The 12,266-nt window shown below is 38.3% G+C and overlaps 1 protein-coding gene across 1 annotated transcript in view; it reads left to right on the forward strand.

The window, feature by feature from the left end:
- The window catches only part of LOC109537708 (discoidin domain-containing receptor tyrosine kinase B), a 126,086-nt gene that overhangs the window by 96,651 nt on the left and 17,169 nt on the right, over positions 1 to 12,266 (forward strand). The window contains exons 6-8 of the mRNA XM_019904564.2: positions 3,333 to 3,500; positions 3,554 to 3,687; positions 6,604 to 6,811. Coding sequence (XP_019760123.1) covers positions 3,333 to 3,500; positions 3,554 to 3,687; positions 6,604 to 6,811 — 510 coding nt within the window. The remainder of the gene's footprint in view (positions 1 to 3,332; positions 3,501 to 3,553; positions 3,688 to 6,603; positions 6,812 to 12,266) is intronic.

Genomic DNA, 12,266 nt, shown 5'->3' on the forward strand with positions numbered 1-12,266 from the left:
GGGTTCCGTTACGGTTCCGCTCCAATAAAAACGGTTCCGTTCCGGTTTCCATATCGGTTCCGGTCCGGGTCCCTGCTCAGCAGAGCAGGCGGCAAAAGGAGTTTAAATTCAGGCCCACCGCCGCCATCAGAACCTGCATATCAATACGCACAATCATTACATGACTTTCATCTTCGAACCTTTCAACCTTCTTAACCTCACTTCCCAACATCAGCTTCCATTATAAGTTTCGACCTCATATCCACGAGCATCTAGAAAGTGGCCGGAATTATTGCATCCAACCAATCAGGATCTCTCTTTCTCCAACGAATCAGGGTCCCTTGCTGGATTTATGGCGGGTATTTCAAACAGAAGAAGGAAAATAGGTTTACATTGTATAAAGCGCAAAAAATTAATAGTGTCTAAAAAACAACAGTTACAATTAGACATAATCAATTTTTCTTGCGTAAATTAAAATAATTATACCTCTAAAGTGGTGTTACAGGAATAAAATGTAAAACTAATTATGAAAAAAACTCGAGTTCGTAAATTTCTTCTTCAGATTCTTCTTTCAGTTTTAATTGTAAAAATTCGTCTTTGCTTCTAAAGTGTTTTACTTCCGGAATAATATTTAAATTGTGCATTTGCTCCATGTGAGGTAACATTTCATCTTTGAGATAATGATTGAAATCACATAAAGCGCATTCTATTAAACGATGTACTTTAATATATTTAGGAAACTTTGGTTCATGACTAATATACGACTTCTTGTTATTAAATTGTTTTGAACAGGATTTACACTGAAACTTTTTTTTCCAGGAAAAACATCTGTTATCTTCAATTCCAGATGCTTAATTTCTATGTGACGTTTCAAACTATACTTCCGGCTAAAAACTTTAAAACCAACACAACTTTTTCAAATCAAAATATTACACAGGCAGATAGTGCATTGGGTATTACGGCTATTTTCAGGTTATGTGAAACGCTCGCTAACTGCGCAATCTGATTGGTTTGGTGCAATAATTCCGGCCACTTTCTAGACGCTTGTCTCATATTCCAGCAGGCTTGCCAAGTGTACCGTTTTAACGGTAGATCTATCGTTTTCGGGGTGGGTGCTACCTACCGTTAAGCCATAAGAATCTACCGTTAAAACGTTACGTTAAATACTTTCAAAAAATAAATTTATTTACTATATTAATATATTTAAATTGTATAATTTGAGTTTTTTTAGGAATTTTTGTAAGACGTAAGTAAATAGTGGCTCCAATAAATTCTAAAAGACCACCCAACAGTGGTTTTTGGGTTTTAGTTAGTAGTAGGGTTTAGTGAGTTGCATAACTCACTTTGAGTATTTCTCAAATTTCACCTAAGACCTGCAGAAAAATTAGATTTTGAAACATAGAGTAAAGGTTTCTCTATTTAGTTCCGAAAAAACCCTGTTCACTCTCTACTAGTTTGATAGCAAGCATTTTTTTAAATAACGGCGAAAAAAGTTAGGTGCAAATGTGGTTACAAGACTCACTTTCAATAATTCTCATAATGCAGTCCACAGCCGCAAAAGAATCAAATTTTAACAAATCATAGAACAACGTTCGCTCTATTAAACAGGCAGGTTTTAGGCCCCTTAATTGCAACACGTTTTACATTATCCGTTATTCTGAGCATGCGTATTAGTAAAGAAATAACCGTTTACGTTATTAGAGGACTATGTTATAAACTAAATTAGAGAACTATTACGTTATAAAGGAACGTTATTAACGTGTTCCTTTATTTACTCCCGAGTAGCGGTAACGTTAAAAAGCATCACGTTAAAAAGCAGAACGGCGGTGTTCAAATATTCGACTTATTTCTAATTTTTTTTTTATTAGTTTGTTATAGCAATCTAGTTTACACGAATAAGCTACTTTTCTTTAACCTAAACTACTAGATGTACATTTGCAAAGTGTTATCCTACGATATTAACTTCGGATTTGTCATTGGAGAGTCACTATTTTAATATGTACATATATAAGCATATTTCTTCTACTTTGTTAAGAATCAACGATTAATTCCATGCACTAGTTCATAGGGTTTCACTCGATTTAGTCTTCTTGTTAAGCCATCGTTTCTAATATTATTAATAAAATAAGCGGCTATATTACAATAAAAAATGTATTCTCAATCGATATAAGACTTTTTCATTGATTAACTTGCGCCATTATTGCGTAATTACGGATTTTATGTGAAAATTGTTTAGGCAAATTTGAACTTTGGCAACGCTAGTAATATCGCACGGACAGGTTCTAACTTCTAACCCAAAAACTAACTATTTGATTTTGAATTTTTATTTAATATGTTTGGAATATGTTTCTTCTGAAACCTAAAATTGATAAGGCGATCTCCGGGCTCAATATTTTCTAAGTTAAAAATAGCTCTTGGGTTTGCAACAACAGGTGGGTCCAAGATGTCATGTAAAATTAAGCCTCTCATTAAATCGTTTAATAACAATACAAACTTAAACTGGCTTTGAAACTTTTTCAAACAAAACGGGATAAGAAAACAATAAAGTGAGGTTTATTTTATTAAGAGTGCGACAAACGCGGTATCAAAAACTAAAAAACGTAGTTAACGTTATTTGCCTGAACACTTTATTTTTTCAACACTGCGCATGATTAGAATGACGTTTATCCTTTAAGGCCAACGTAATTTTAAGGGGCCTAAAAACTCTCTATTAATAAAATATTTTGTTCAAAATGAGATTTGTTTTGCAAAGGTACCTTTAAAAACCGCTTAAAAAATTAGAAAAACAGAATATTAGGGACAATAAATTATCCACCGTTTTATTTTTAAATCTACCGTTTTTTTCCTATCCATTCTACCGCTTTCGAAGTTCTTCGTCTGGCAACGCTGTATACCAGCTTGGTGTTAAAATAAAGTTGCCACATTCCGTAAATCCTCCTTAAATCAACTCAACTTAACTTTCACACCTTTTGATTGATATTCCACTGGTACAACTGCATATTATGCAAAAATCCTCCTGCTCTCTCGAGGGAAACGTTTCTACTGCAACCCCAACACTCCACATCAGGCACTTAGCTAAAGGGCCTCGTTGAAGTGATTGAAAGCATAGCCCTTGTGATATTGAAGGATTATCAAATCGGGGCTGTTCGATTATCAGGACAGGGGCGCCGTTTGTTGGCAGCACGCAAATCTATTAAATCGGGATTATTCGGGGGCACATGCCAATAACTTTCCTTGGGATTGATGTGGGGATAAGCGCCATTTACGCAAACATGTCGCCCGAGGCTCTAAGCCTTTGAAACAATGGCCCCCAGTTAACTCTGGTTGATTATCTTTTGTTGGATGCTTTCCAGGTGGCGTTGTTTCCTACAGTTCACCGGTCAGCGACACCATCAAGGAGCTGTACGACAGCAGCTACGATGGCTACAGATCGCAAGGCGTCCTGCACAACGGTCTGGGCCGATTGGTGGACGGCGAGTTCGGTCTGGATAACTTCCATTTCGATCTTGGGTTCGATCGGGGTGAGTTTTTTGCGATATTAGCTGGAACTTGAGTGGATGCTTAAGCCTTTCAGGTAATGCATGGGTGGGATGGAGGAACGACTCATTCGAAGCCGGCTTTCTGGAGTTGGTGTTTGAGTTTGATCAGTTGCGCAACTTCTCCTCGTTGCATCTGTTCACCAGCAACTATTTCTCCAAAAATGTTCAGGTGAGTTGCGATGACGAAAAACTAAACCAAGCGGCCAATCGCGCGACTTGCAACTGTTCCAGACAGCAGGACAAACTTTTCATTTTACTTGCAAATTATTTATTGCAATAAGAAACCGACGCCAACTTCCTGATGGGAGCCATGTTTGTATTTAAACTTCTTAAATTATTCAAATGAGTTTGCCGGTGAAGTGTTCTGGATTTTAGCAGTTATGAACTGCTACCTGATTATCCGCTATAATTACACGAGCTTGTTTCCAGACGAGTTGGAGCGCGATTTTAAATAAAATTGCTGCAGTTTTCCTCCGGGGTGAACTTCTTTATTTCTTCGATTAGAGCGGGTTTCTTCACTTTTTGGGCATGGGTTCCTCAAAATTAGGTTAGTTTCAAGCAGGTAACAAGCTGGACCTTTGGGTTTGAAGCCGGACTAGTTGGAATGGGTAAATCTTCAATTGTTGCAACTGCTTCTTCAAAAACTTATACAGCCCGATGGAAAAATCTTAAAATGACAATTTCCTCACAGAAGCGGAAAAACACAATGAAGGAAATTTGAGACTTTGATTGTCCATGATTGACTCAAACTATTCCGATATTTGTTGCAACGTGAAGCTTCTTCTGTGAGTTTCATTAAATTTTCTTCAAAGGATCGCTGAAACACAGCGAACAAAAATGAGTCTGGATTTGGAGGCTGTGGGACGTGTGTTCGGATGTGGATGCTGTGTATCAAACGCTCCTTCCTCAAAAACTGCTAAATTGCGACGAAGAAAGCTTGCAAATGGACTTGGGCGCCATTTGTGAAAGAAATCTTCACTAAAAGTATCCTGGAGTTGCAAATTTTCTTCATTCAGTTTCAAACGCTTCCTACGTAAAAATCTGCTAAATTGGAATTTGGGGCCAATTAAAATATGAATTTTACGTAAACCGTCCTCATAGTTTGTAAAACTTGGTCATTTCTTCCTCCAATTTCTGCAGCTTTTAGCAAAACTACCGAAATGAGACGCAGAAATGTTGAACAGAAAAAGAAATGTTATACAGCGTGTCCCATAAGCTCTTGATCAAAAGGGTACTGCGATATTCTTTGGACTAAAAGAAGACGATCTGACCTAACTTTTATAAGAAAAAAATGTCTGGCTCCTCTGCTATTGATGGTCAAAGTTCTTCCTTTAAATTTGGTCTTATGTAAGACATATTTTGATGAAACAATCGAGTTTAGCCGTTTTGGACAAGTGAATTCTTGAGTGTCGTGGTACAAAAACTACCAGAACTTTTTAGTTGGAGGATTAAATCAACTCATTTTTTTAAAGTTGGAGTACTAATCATTTATTCACAATTTTGTACTCTTTGTAAAATCTTGTAGCATTCATAGCTTTTGCGAAAAAAAAAATTTCTGTTTCCTTGCTACTTAACAATGTTAGACATTAACTGCAAATATTGTGATACGAGGCATAAAATAATTATCAATCAATCTCACAAATTCGTTTTAAATGACGTTTTCTAATGAAGAAATGACCGACATATTCAAAGTATTTTTCAGGGTTTTGCGTTTACACGGCGCATATTTGCAGTAAATGCACGCATTGCTAAGTGTCTAGAAAACAGACATATTTTTTTTACGCAAAAACTATGAATGCTACAAGATTTTACAAAGAGCACAAAATTGTGACCAAATGATTAGTGCATCAACCTAAAAAAATTAGTTGATTTTTGTCGATCAACTAAAAAGTTCTGGTAGTTTTTGTACCACGACACTCAAGAATTCACCACTTGTCCAAAACGGCTGAACTCGATTGTTTCATCAAAATATGAGTCTTACATAAGAAGAAATTCACAGCGAGTTTCACTAAAATACATCGTACCATTCTCCCGATATTTCGAAAAAATACATTTTTTGAAGAACTTTGACCATCAATAGCAGAGGAGCCAGACATTTTTGGTTAATAAAAGTTAGGTCAGATCGTCTTTTTTTGGTCCGAAGAATATCGCAGTACCCTTTCAATCATGAGTTTACGGGACACCTTGTACTTTGCTGTGTAATTTGAGGAAGAAAGCTTTATTCGAAACGTTCTGACAGTTGGCTGACAGAAATTTGCAAAGAAAGGGTTCTTCTTTTAGTTTCAAACTCTTCTTCTTCTTCAACAAACGGCTAAAACGCAACGAAGAAAGCTAGAAAAATATCCTGATAAACTCTCCTTTTTTCTTCAATTTCCGTCGTATTCTTTTCTCAAAACCCCCAAAATGGACGAGAGAAGATTGGAAGTGCATTTAGTGGACTTTTAAAGAACAACTTCGTATTCGAATGGTCAAATCAAATTTGGCCCCTTAAAGTGAATCCTGATGAAGTTGCAAACTGAGGCTCAGTTCTGCTGTTCCGGCATTTTTTGCATCAAAGATCCGCTCAAAGAGAGCTTGATCTTGGACATTGGCTCCATTTGAAGCAGAAACTTGAACTGAAATTGACCAATAACTTTCAACATCTGACTCTTCAGGGTGAAAATGGAGAAGGTTGCAAGCTGTAGCTTCTTTCGTCAACTTCCAAAGTTTAATCCTCAAAATTACCATTTAAGCACGTTATTGGGGTGACTACGTAAGTTCACTTTGACTATGTGCAATTATTCTTCAACAGCTCGTCTCAGTAGCGGAATATTATATTTAGAGCCTGGAAATATGTTTGATTTACCAATGAGCCCACAAGTCCTCGACTAGGAGACGCCGGCTAACTTTCCTCCTTGTATGTTTGGAATAACTTTGAAGTAATTAAATAGTTTATGGCTTGGGAAGCGCGATCAGTCGTCGCCAGGGACCGAAGCAGCGTTCCGCATCGCTATGCGAACTTTCCTGCTACTTATCGCCATAAATAATTCCTAAGCAAAATTAATAGCTTGACCCAGTGACTCTATTTGCACTTTTCCATCTACAGGTGTTCGTCAAGGCGAAGATTCTCTTCAGTGTCGGAGGTCGCTTTTTCAACGGCCCCACTCTGTCCTACACCTATCCGCAGGACAAAGTGCTGGAGAGTGCCCGAAACGTCTCGATCAATCTGCATCATCGTATCGGACGCTTTATCAAAGTGCACCTCTATTTCGCTGACCAGTTGCTGATGCTGAGCGAAGTCACTTTTAACTCTGGTAAGTTTCGCTCGTTTCCACACGAACCACGTAGACAAAAATCATATTTTCTCTTTCAAATTGCGCCGCCCGGCCAACTTCAGCCACAAGTTTCCGAATTTAAGGGAAACTTACCGCGAAAATATGCAAATCGCAGCCCTTTAGAGAATTGTTTTTAAAACTAGTTTCGCTCGGTTAGTTAGCTTGCGTTTAATGAAAAAGTCGGTTTGTTGATGGTAGCGCAAGCAGCGGCGCCCCATGGATTTAGTCTTTGCAGGTGGCATTTTTAGATCCTATAGATCTTATCAAAAAGTTGATTTAAATTAGTTATCTCTATGAAATTTCTACCAAATTGAAGCTGCATTCATTTTTTATTGACAGCAAAACTCTTTCAACCCGCTGCTCCTTTCGAGTTTGCAGTTGCAGATTTTTGTTCAAGAAATTGCCTGATTTACAGACGGCCTATCAGCAGCATCGGCTTAAAAGCTTCTTAAAAAATATTTTTTAGCTTGGATTTGACGCAAAATCGGTTCAATTGAAGCGTCATGCACTGTTTGAATACAAGTAAAAAGTTTTAAATCGATACTACGTTCAGGTGTGGAGGTGAAAATTTTTGCTCGAAAACTTGCGTGATTTTCAGCCGTCGCATCAGCAGCATCGACTTTGAAAGCTTCTGAAAAATCAGCATCAGCTCGGTTTTAACTCAGAAGCACCTGAATTCAACCTCCATGCATTGTTTATGATGGAAAAAGTTAGAAACCGCTATTCCTTTCAGATTTGAAGTTGAAAATGTTTGTTGGAGAACTGTGAGCTCGAGCGAGAGCGTGATTTTTCGCCTTCGTATCAGCAGCATCATCTTTGGAAGCTTATGAAAAATCAGCTTCAGCTTCAACTCAGAATCCGCTCAACTAAACGTCTACGCACTGTTTATGCTGGCAAAAAGTTCGCAATCGCCATTACTTTCAGATCTGGAGTAACAAATTTTTGTTCGAGAACTTGCTTGATTTTCAGCCTTCGTGTCCGCAGCATCACCTTTAAAAGCTTTTGAAAAAAAATCATCTGCTCGGTTTTAACTCAGAATTTCCTCGAATAAACCTCCATGCATTATTTATGCTGAAAAAAGTTAGAAACCGCTACTCCTTACAGATTTGAAGTTGCAAATTTTCGTTGGAGAACTGTGAGCTCGAGCGAGACCGTGATTTTTCGCCTGCGTATCGGCAGCATCACCTTTGGAAGCTTATATGAAAAATCAGCTTCAGCTCGGTTTTAACTCAGAATCCGCTCGACTAAACGTCCATGCATTGTTTATGCTGGCAAAAACTTAGAAATCTCCACTCTTTTCAGGTCTGGAGTTGCAAATTTTTTTTCGAGAACTTGCGTGATTTTCGGCCTTCGTGCCAGCAGCATCGCCTTTGAAAGTTTATGAAAAATCAGCATCAGCTCGGTTTTAACTCAAAAGCAGTTTGACCTCCATGCATTGTTTATGCTAGAAAAAAAGTTAGAAACCGCTACTCCTTTCAGATTTGAAGTTGCAAATTTTTGTTGGAGAACTGAGCTCGAGCGAGAGCGTGATTTTCCGTCTTAGTATCAGCACCGTCGCCTTTGGAAGCTTATGAAAAATCAGCTTAACCTCGGTTTTAACTCAGAATCCGCTCGACTAAACGTCCATGCATTGTTTATGCTGGCAAAAAGTGAGAAATCGCCACTCGTTTCAGATCTGGAGTTGCAAACTTCGTCCTGTTCGTGTTCGAGAACTTGCTTGATTTTCAGCCTTCGTATCCGTACCTTTGAAACCTTATGAAAAATCAGCTTTGACTTTGAGCTCGCATTTGACTCAAAATCGGATCAATTTAAGCTTCTTGCATTGTTTTTGCTGGAAAAAGGTTTCAACTCGCTGCTCCTTTCCAGTTTGGAGTTGCAAATTTTTCTTCCTTCGTTGTATCAGCGGCATCGATTGAGTGCGTCTGAAAAATCAGCCCACACTCCAATTTAGCTCAAATTTTAACCGGGTAAAGCCTCATCCATTGTTTATACTGGAAAAAAGTTTCAACTCGCAACTCCATTCGAGTTTAAAGTTGGATGTTTTTGTTGGAAAACTTGCATAATTGCATGATGTCTCAGCAGCATCGACTTTTTGCGAACGCTTTAAGCCAAACTTCAATAATTTTATCTCTTGGCAAAATTTTCAACTCGCAATTGAATTATTTATCCAACCCACCTCGTAATGAAGCTGACGTAATCCGGCTGCAGTCAAGAGAGAGAAAAACATAGCGATTGCCATGGAAACCACTATGATACTTTTGCACACCCCCGATGTACCAGGGCGGATTCAAAACAAATGTGACTTTTATTTGGAACTTGTGAGATTTAAAGTAGGTAGTCGAAACATTTTGCTGACTTTGATGTCGTTTATTAAATTCAGTTGTTGGTCGTGTAGAGTCAAACCCCACTTGTTCTTATGCAGCTGCTGAAGAGTCTTCCGCATACATAATTAAATTCCTGCCGAAAGGCAGGAATCCGCACGGCATTTTTAAAGTTGAGATTCGTTTACCTAGGAATTGAGGTTTCTCGGTCTGAAAATGGATTTAAGGCATCCACCGAAACGTTGCCAACGTTTGAATTCGAGCCTATTAAGGTATATGTTATAAATGTGACATTTCAAGCCCTCATAAATCCATTTCCTGAGAAAAAGCAGCCCACAAAATGATATATGGCCTGACCTTAAGGCTATGCGGGTTTAATAGTCCGATATTGTATAATATAAGATCGAGCGTCATGCTTTCACATTTTGGCACACTGGGGATTTATTTAAATTCGGCTTTTGCATGTAAAGGAAATGTGTATTTTTCTCTAATTTTGACGATTTTATCCATGTGCCGGGAGGGTCGTTATGAGTTCAAATTGGAGCTGCACGCGATATCGATCCGGATTTAGAGGTGGAGGAACGCGCGTTGGTTGAGGAGGCGAAGGAGGAGTTGTTTAGGACGACACATTATCCGGCAATTAAAATAAAATGCTTTGTAGCACAAAGCCGGAAAAATGCATGTTTGGAGCGCTGAAATATGCCTGTGTCTCTAATACGTGCCGTATCGCGTTCCAGCATCAATGTTTTAGTGAGTGTAATAAAGGGCGAGGGCTAATTTTGCAAATTGCGACAGTGTAAAGAGTCCTCACAGGTTTGGGCTTTCGTATCTGGCACATCCCTTTCGGGAGGCGAGATAATTGCGAAAAATACGTGTCTGGATAGGAATCGATAATAGTGCGAAGCCAATAACTGTCGCATGAAAGGAGGTGGCGAATAATAACCCGAATCCATTTAACCTCGTTCATAAAGCCGGCTTCAAACGGCAGCGAATTCTTATAATTTTTAAACGGGTGTTTGGCGGCGGAAAAGCGGAAAATGTTTCAGATTATTTTTAACGCTGTTTGTGCTCCGGTTGGCGCAAAAGGTAAACGCCAAAAGGCATCGCAGATTAAACACCGGTGCAGTTCTTGCGGCGGCGAAAATGTAGATTTTACGCTTTTCCAAATATGCAGACGCCAAGTCGTTTTAATTGTATGCGGGATTTTAACTGGAAACATCCCGAAAACGACTTGTTAGGATACGAATAGTGTGCCGCTTGCCAATGCAAACGAACAGTCTTTGACATTCGTTTTACCTGGAATTGTGAGAAATTTACAAAACCGAAGCGCAACTGTACTAGCTGAAAAGTCGCCCCCTTTCCTTGCTTACAAGCTGAAAACTTCACTCAGATTATAGGCATTTTTCCGGCAGTTTTTCGTTTTTTCAATAAATGCACACTCGCCAAATTCACTACCTCTTCGTGAAAACCCATACTTTACAAAGCAATTTTTGAAATGATTTCAATGCGATCCAAAAACAATTCATCAAAGATGCGAGTGTGCAGTAAATATGATTGGTGGATGGTTCGCCGTCCGCGCACTTTTCTCCCCTCTACGGTCTGAATGTTTGACTCCACTCATGTTCACATTTAGTCAGTGCACTGCTGGCGCACTGGTTTGCGTTCGTTTATTGGTGCACGGAAAAAGTGGCGCGAAAATTTTCAAACGCTGAAATCAACCAAAGGATCAAATTACCGCCCGACGATTAAAGAAAATGAAACTGGATCAAATCAAAATATTTCAATAGCGTAAGTAACTAAAAGCAAGTTTGGCAAATGTTCTCTATGGATATTTTGAGCCAACTGCGCCCGATTCTTTAAAAAAATCGTATCTTTCAAAATACGGCAAGTAGCAACTTGAAACTTTCAATTCGTCTAGACGATATTCGATTCCACAACTGCTCAAAGTTTTATCAAAATCACCAGGAACGCTAACTTTTTCCAACTGTTTAAGTTTCGATCTCAAACTGGACGTTTTTTCTCAACTGCGCTGTTTTCTTCAAAAATTCGCGACTTCTAAATTAAAGCAAGTAGCAACTTGAAATATTCGCCATCTCTAGAACATACTCTGTTTTACCACTGTCCATCATTTTACAGAAATCGCTAAGAATCTTGATTTTTTCCAGCTTTGTATTATCGGTCGAAAAATTATCGTTTTTACTCAAGTGCCCTTTCAGTTCAAAAATTCGCATCTTTTAAACTAAGGCACGTTGAAACTTAGAATCGTCAATATCTCCAAACCATACTTGGCTCTACAACTGCTACACGGTTTACAAAAATTTCCCAAAATCTTGATTTTTTCAGCTTTGTCATTATCGGTCACAAAATATACGTCTTTAATCAACTGCCCTCTTTACTTCAAAAATTCGCAACTTTTAAACTAAGACAAGTAGCACCTTGAAATCTTCACTAGCTCTAGAAGATACTTGGATCTACCATTGCTGTGAGTTTCACGAAAATCGCGCAAAACGTTGATTTTTTTTCAGCTTTGTAAATATCGGTGAAAAATAGACGGTTTTACTCAACTGCGCCTGTACTTCAAAAATTCGCACCTTTTAAATTAACACCCGTAGAGACTTGAAATCGTCACTATCTCTAGAACATACTTAACTCTACAAACGTTGAGAGTTTTCAAAAATCTCCCTAAATTTTGGTTTTTCCGGCTCCGTAAATATCGCCCAAAAAAATAATCGCCCTTTTCTTCAAAAATCGGTGCCTAATTCCAAATTCCAAAACTAAGACAAGCAGAAAATTGAAATATTCACTATCTCTAAACCACAATGCTTGCAATCTTCACTAGCTCTTCGACATGCTGGTCTCTACACCTTTGTAAATATCGGTCAAAACATAGACTTTTTGCTTAACTGCACTGTTTTCTTCAAAAAACCACGCCTTTTAAATTAAAGCAACTAGAAACTCTAGACTAACTCCAGAATATACTCGGTTTTACCACTATCCAGGGTTTTACAAAAATTGCCAAGAATCTTGATTTTTTCTAGCTTTGTAAATATCCAGTACAAAATAGATGTTTTTACACAACTGCGCTCTTTACTTCAAAAATTAATTCGCACCTT

This window comes from Dendroctonus ponderosae, unplaced genomic scaffold (genome assembly GCF_020466585.1).
Source record: "Dendroctonus ponderosae isolate FM_Combo_2020 unplaced genomic scaffold, Dpon_F_20191213v2 Dpon_F_20191213_9, whole genome shotgun sequence".
In the NCBI taxonomy this organism is placed as follows: Eukaryota; Metazoa; Arthropoda; class Insecta; order Coleoptera; family Curculionidae; genus Dendroctonus; species Dendroctonus ponderosae.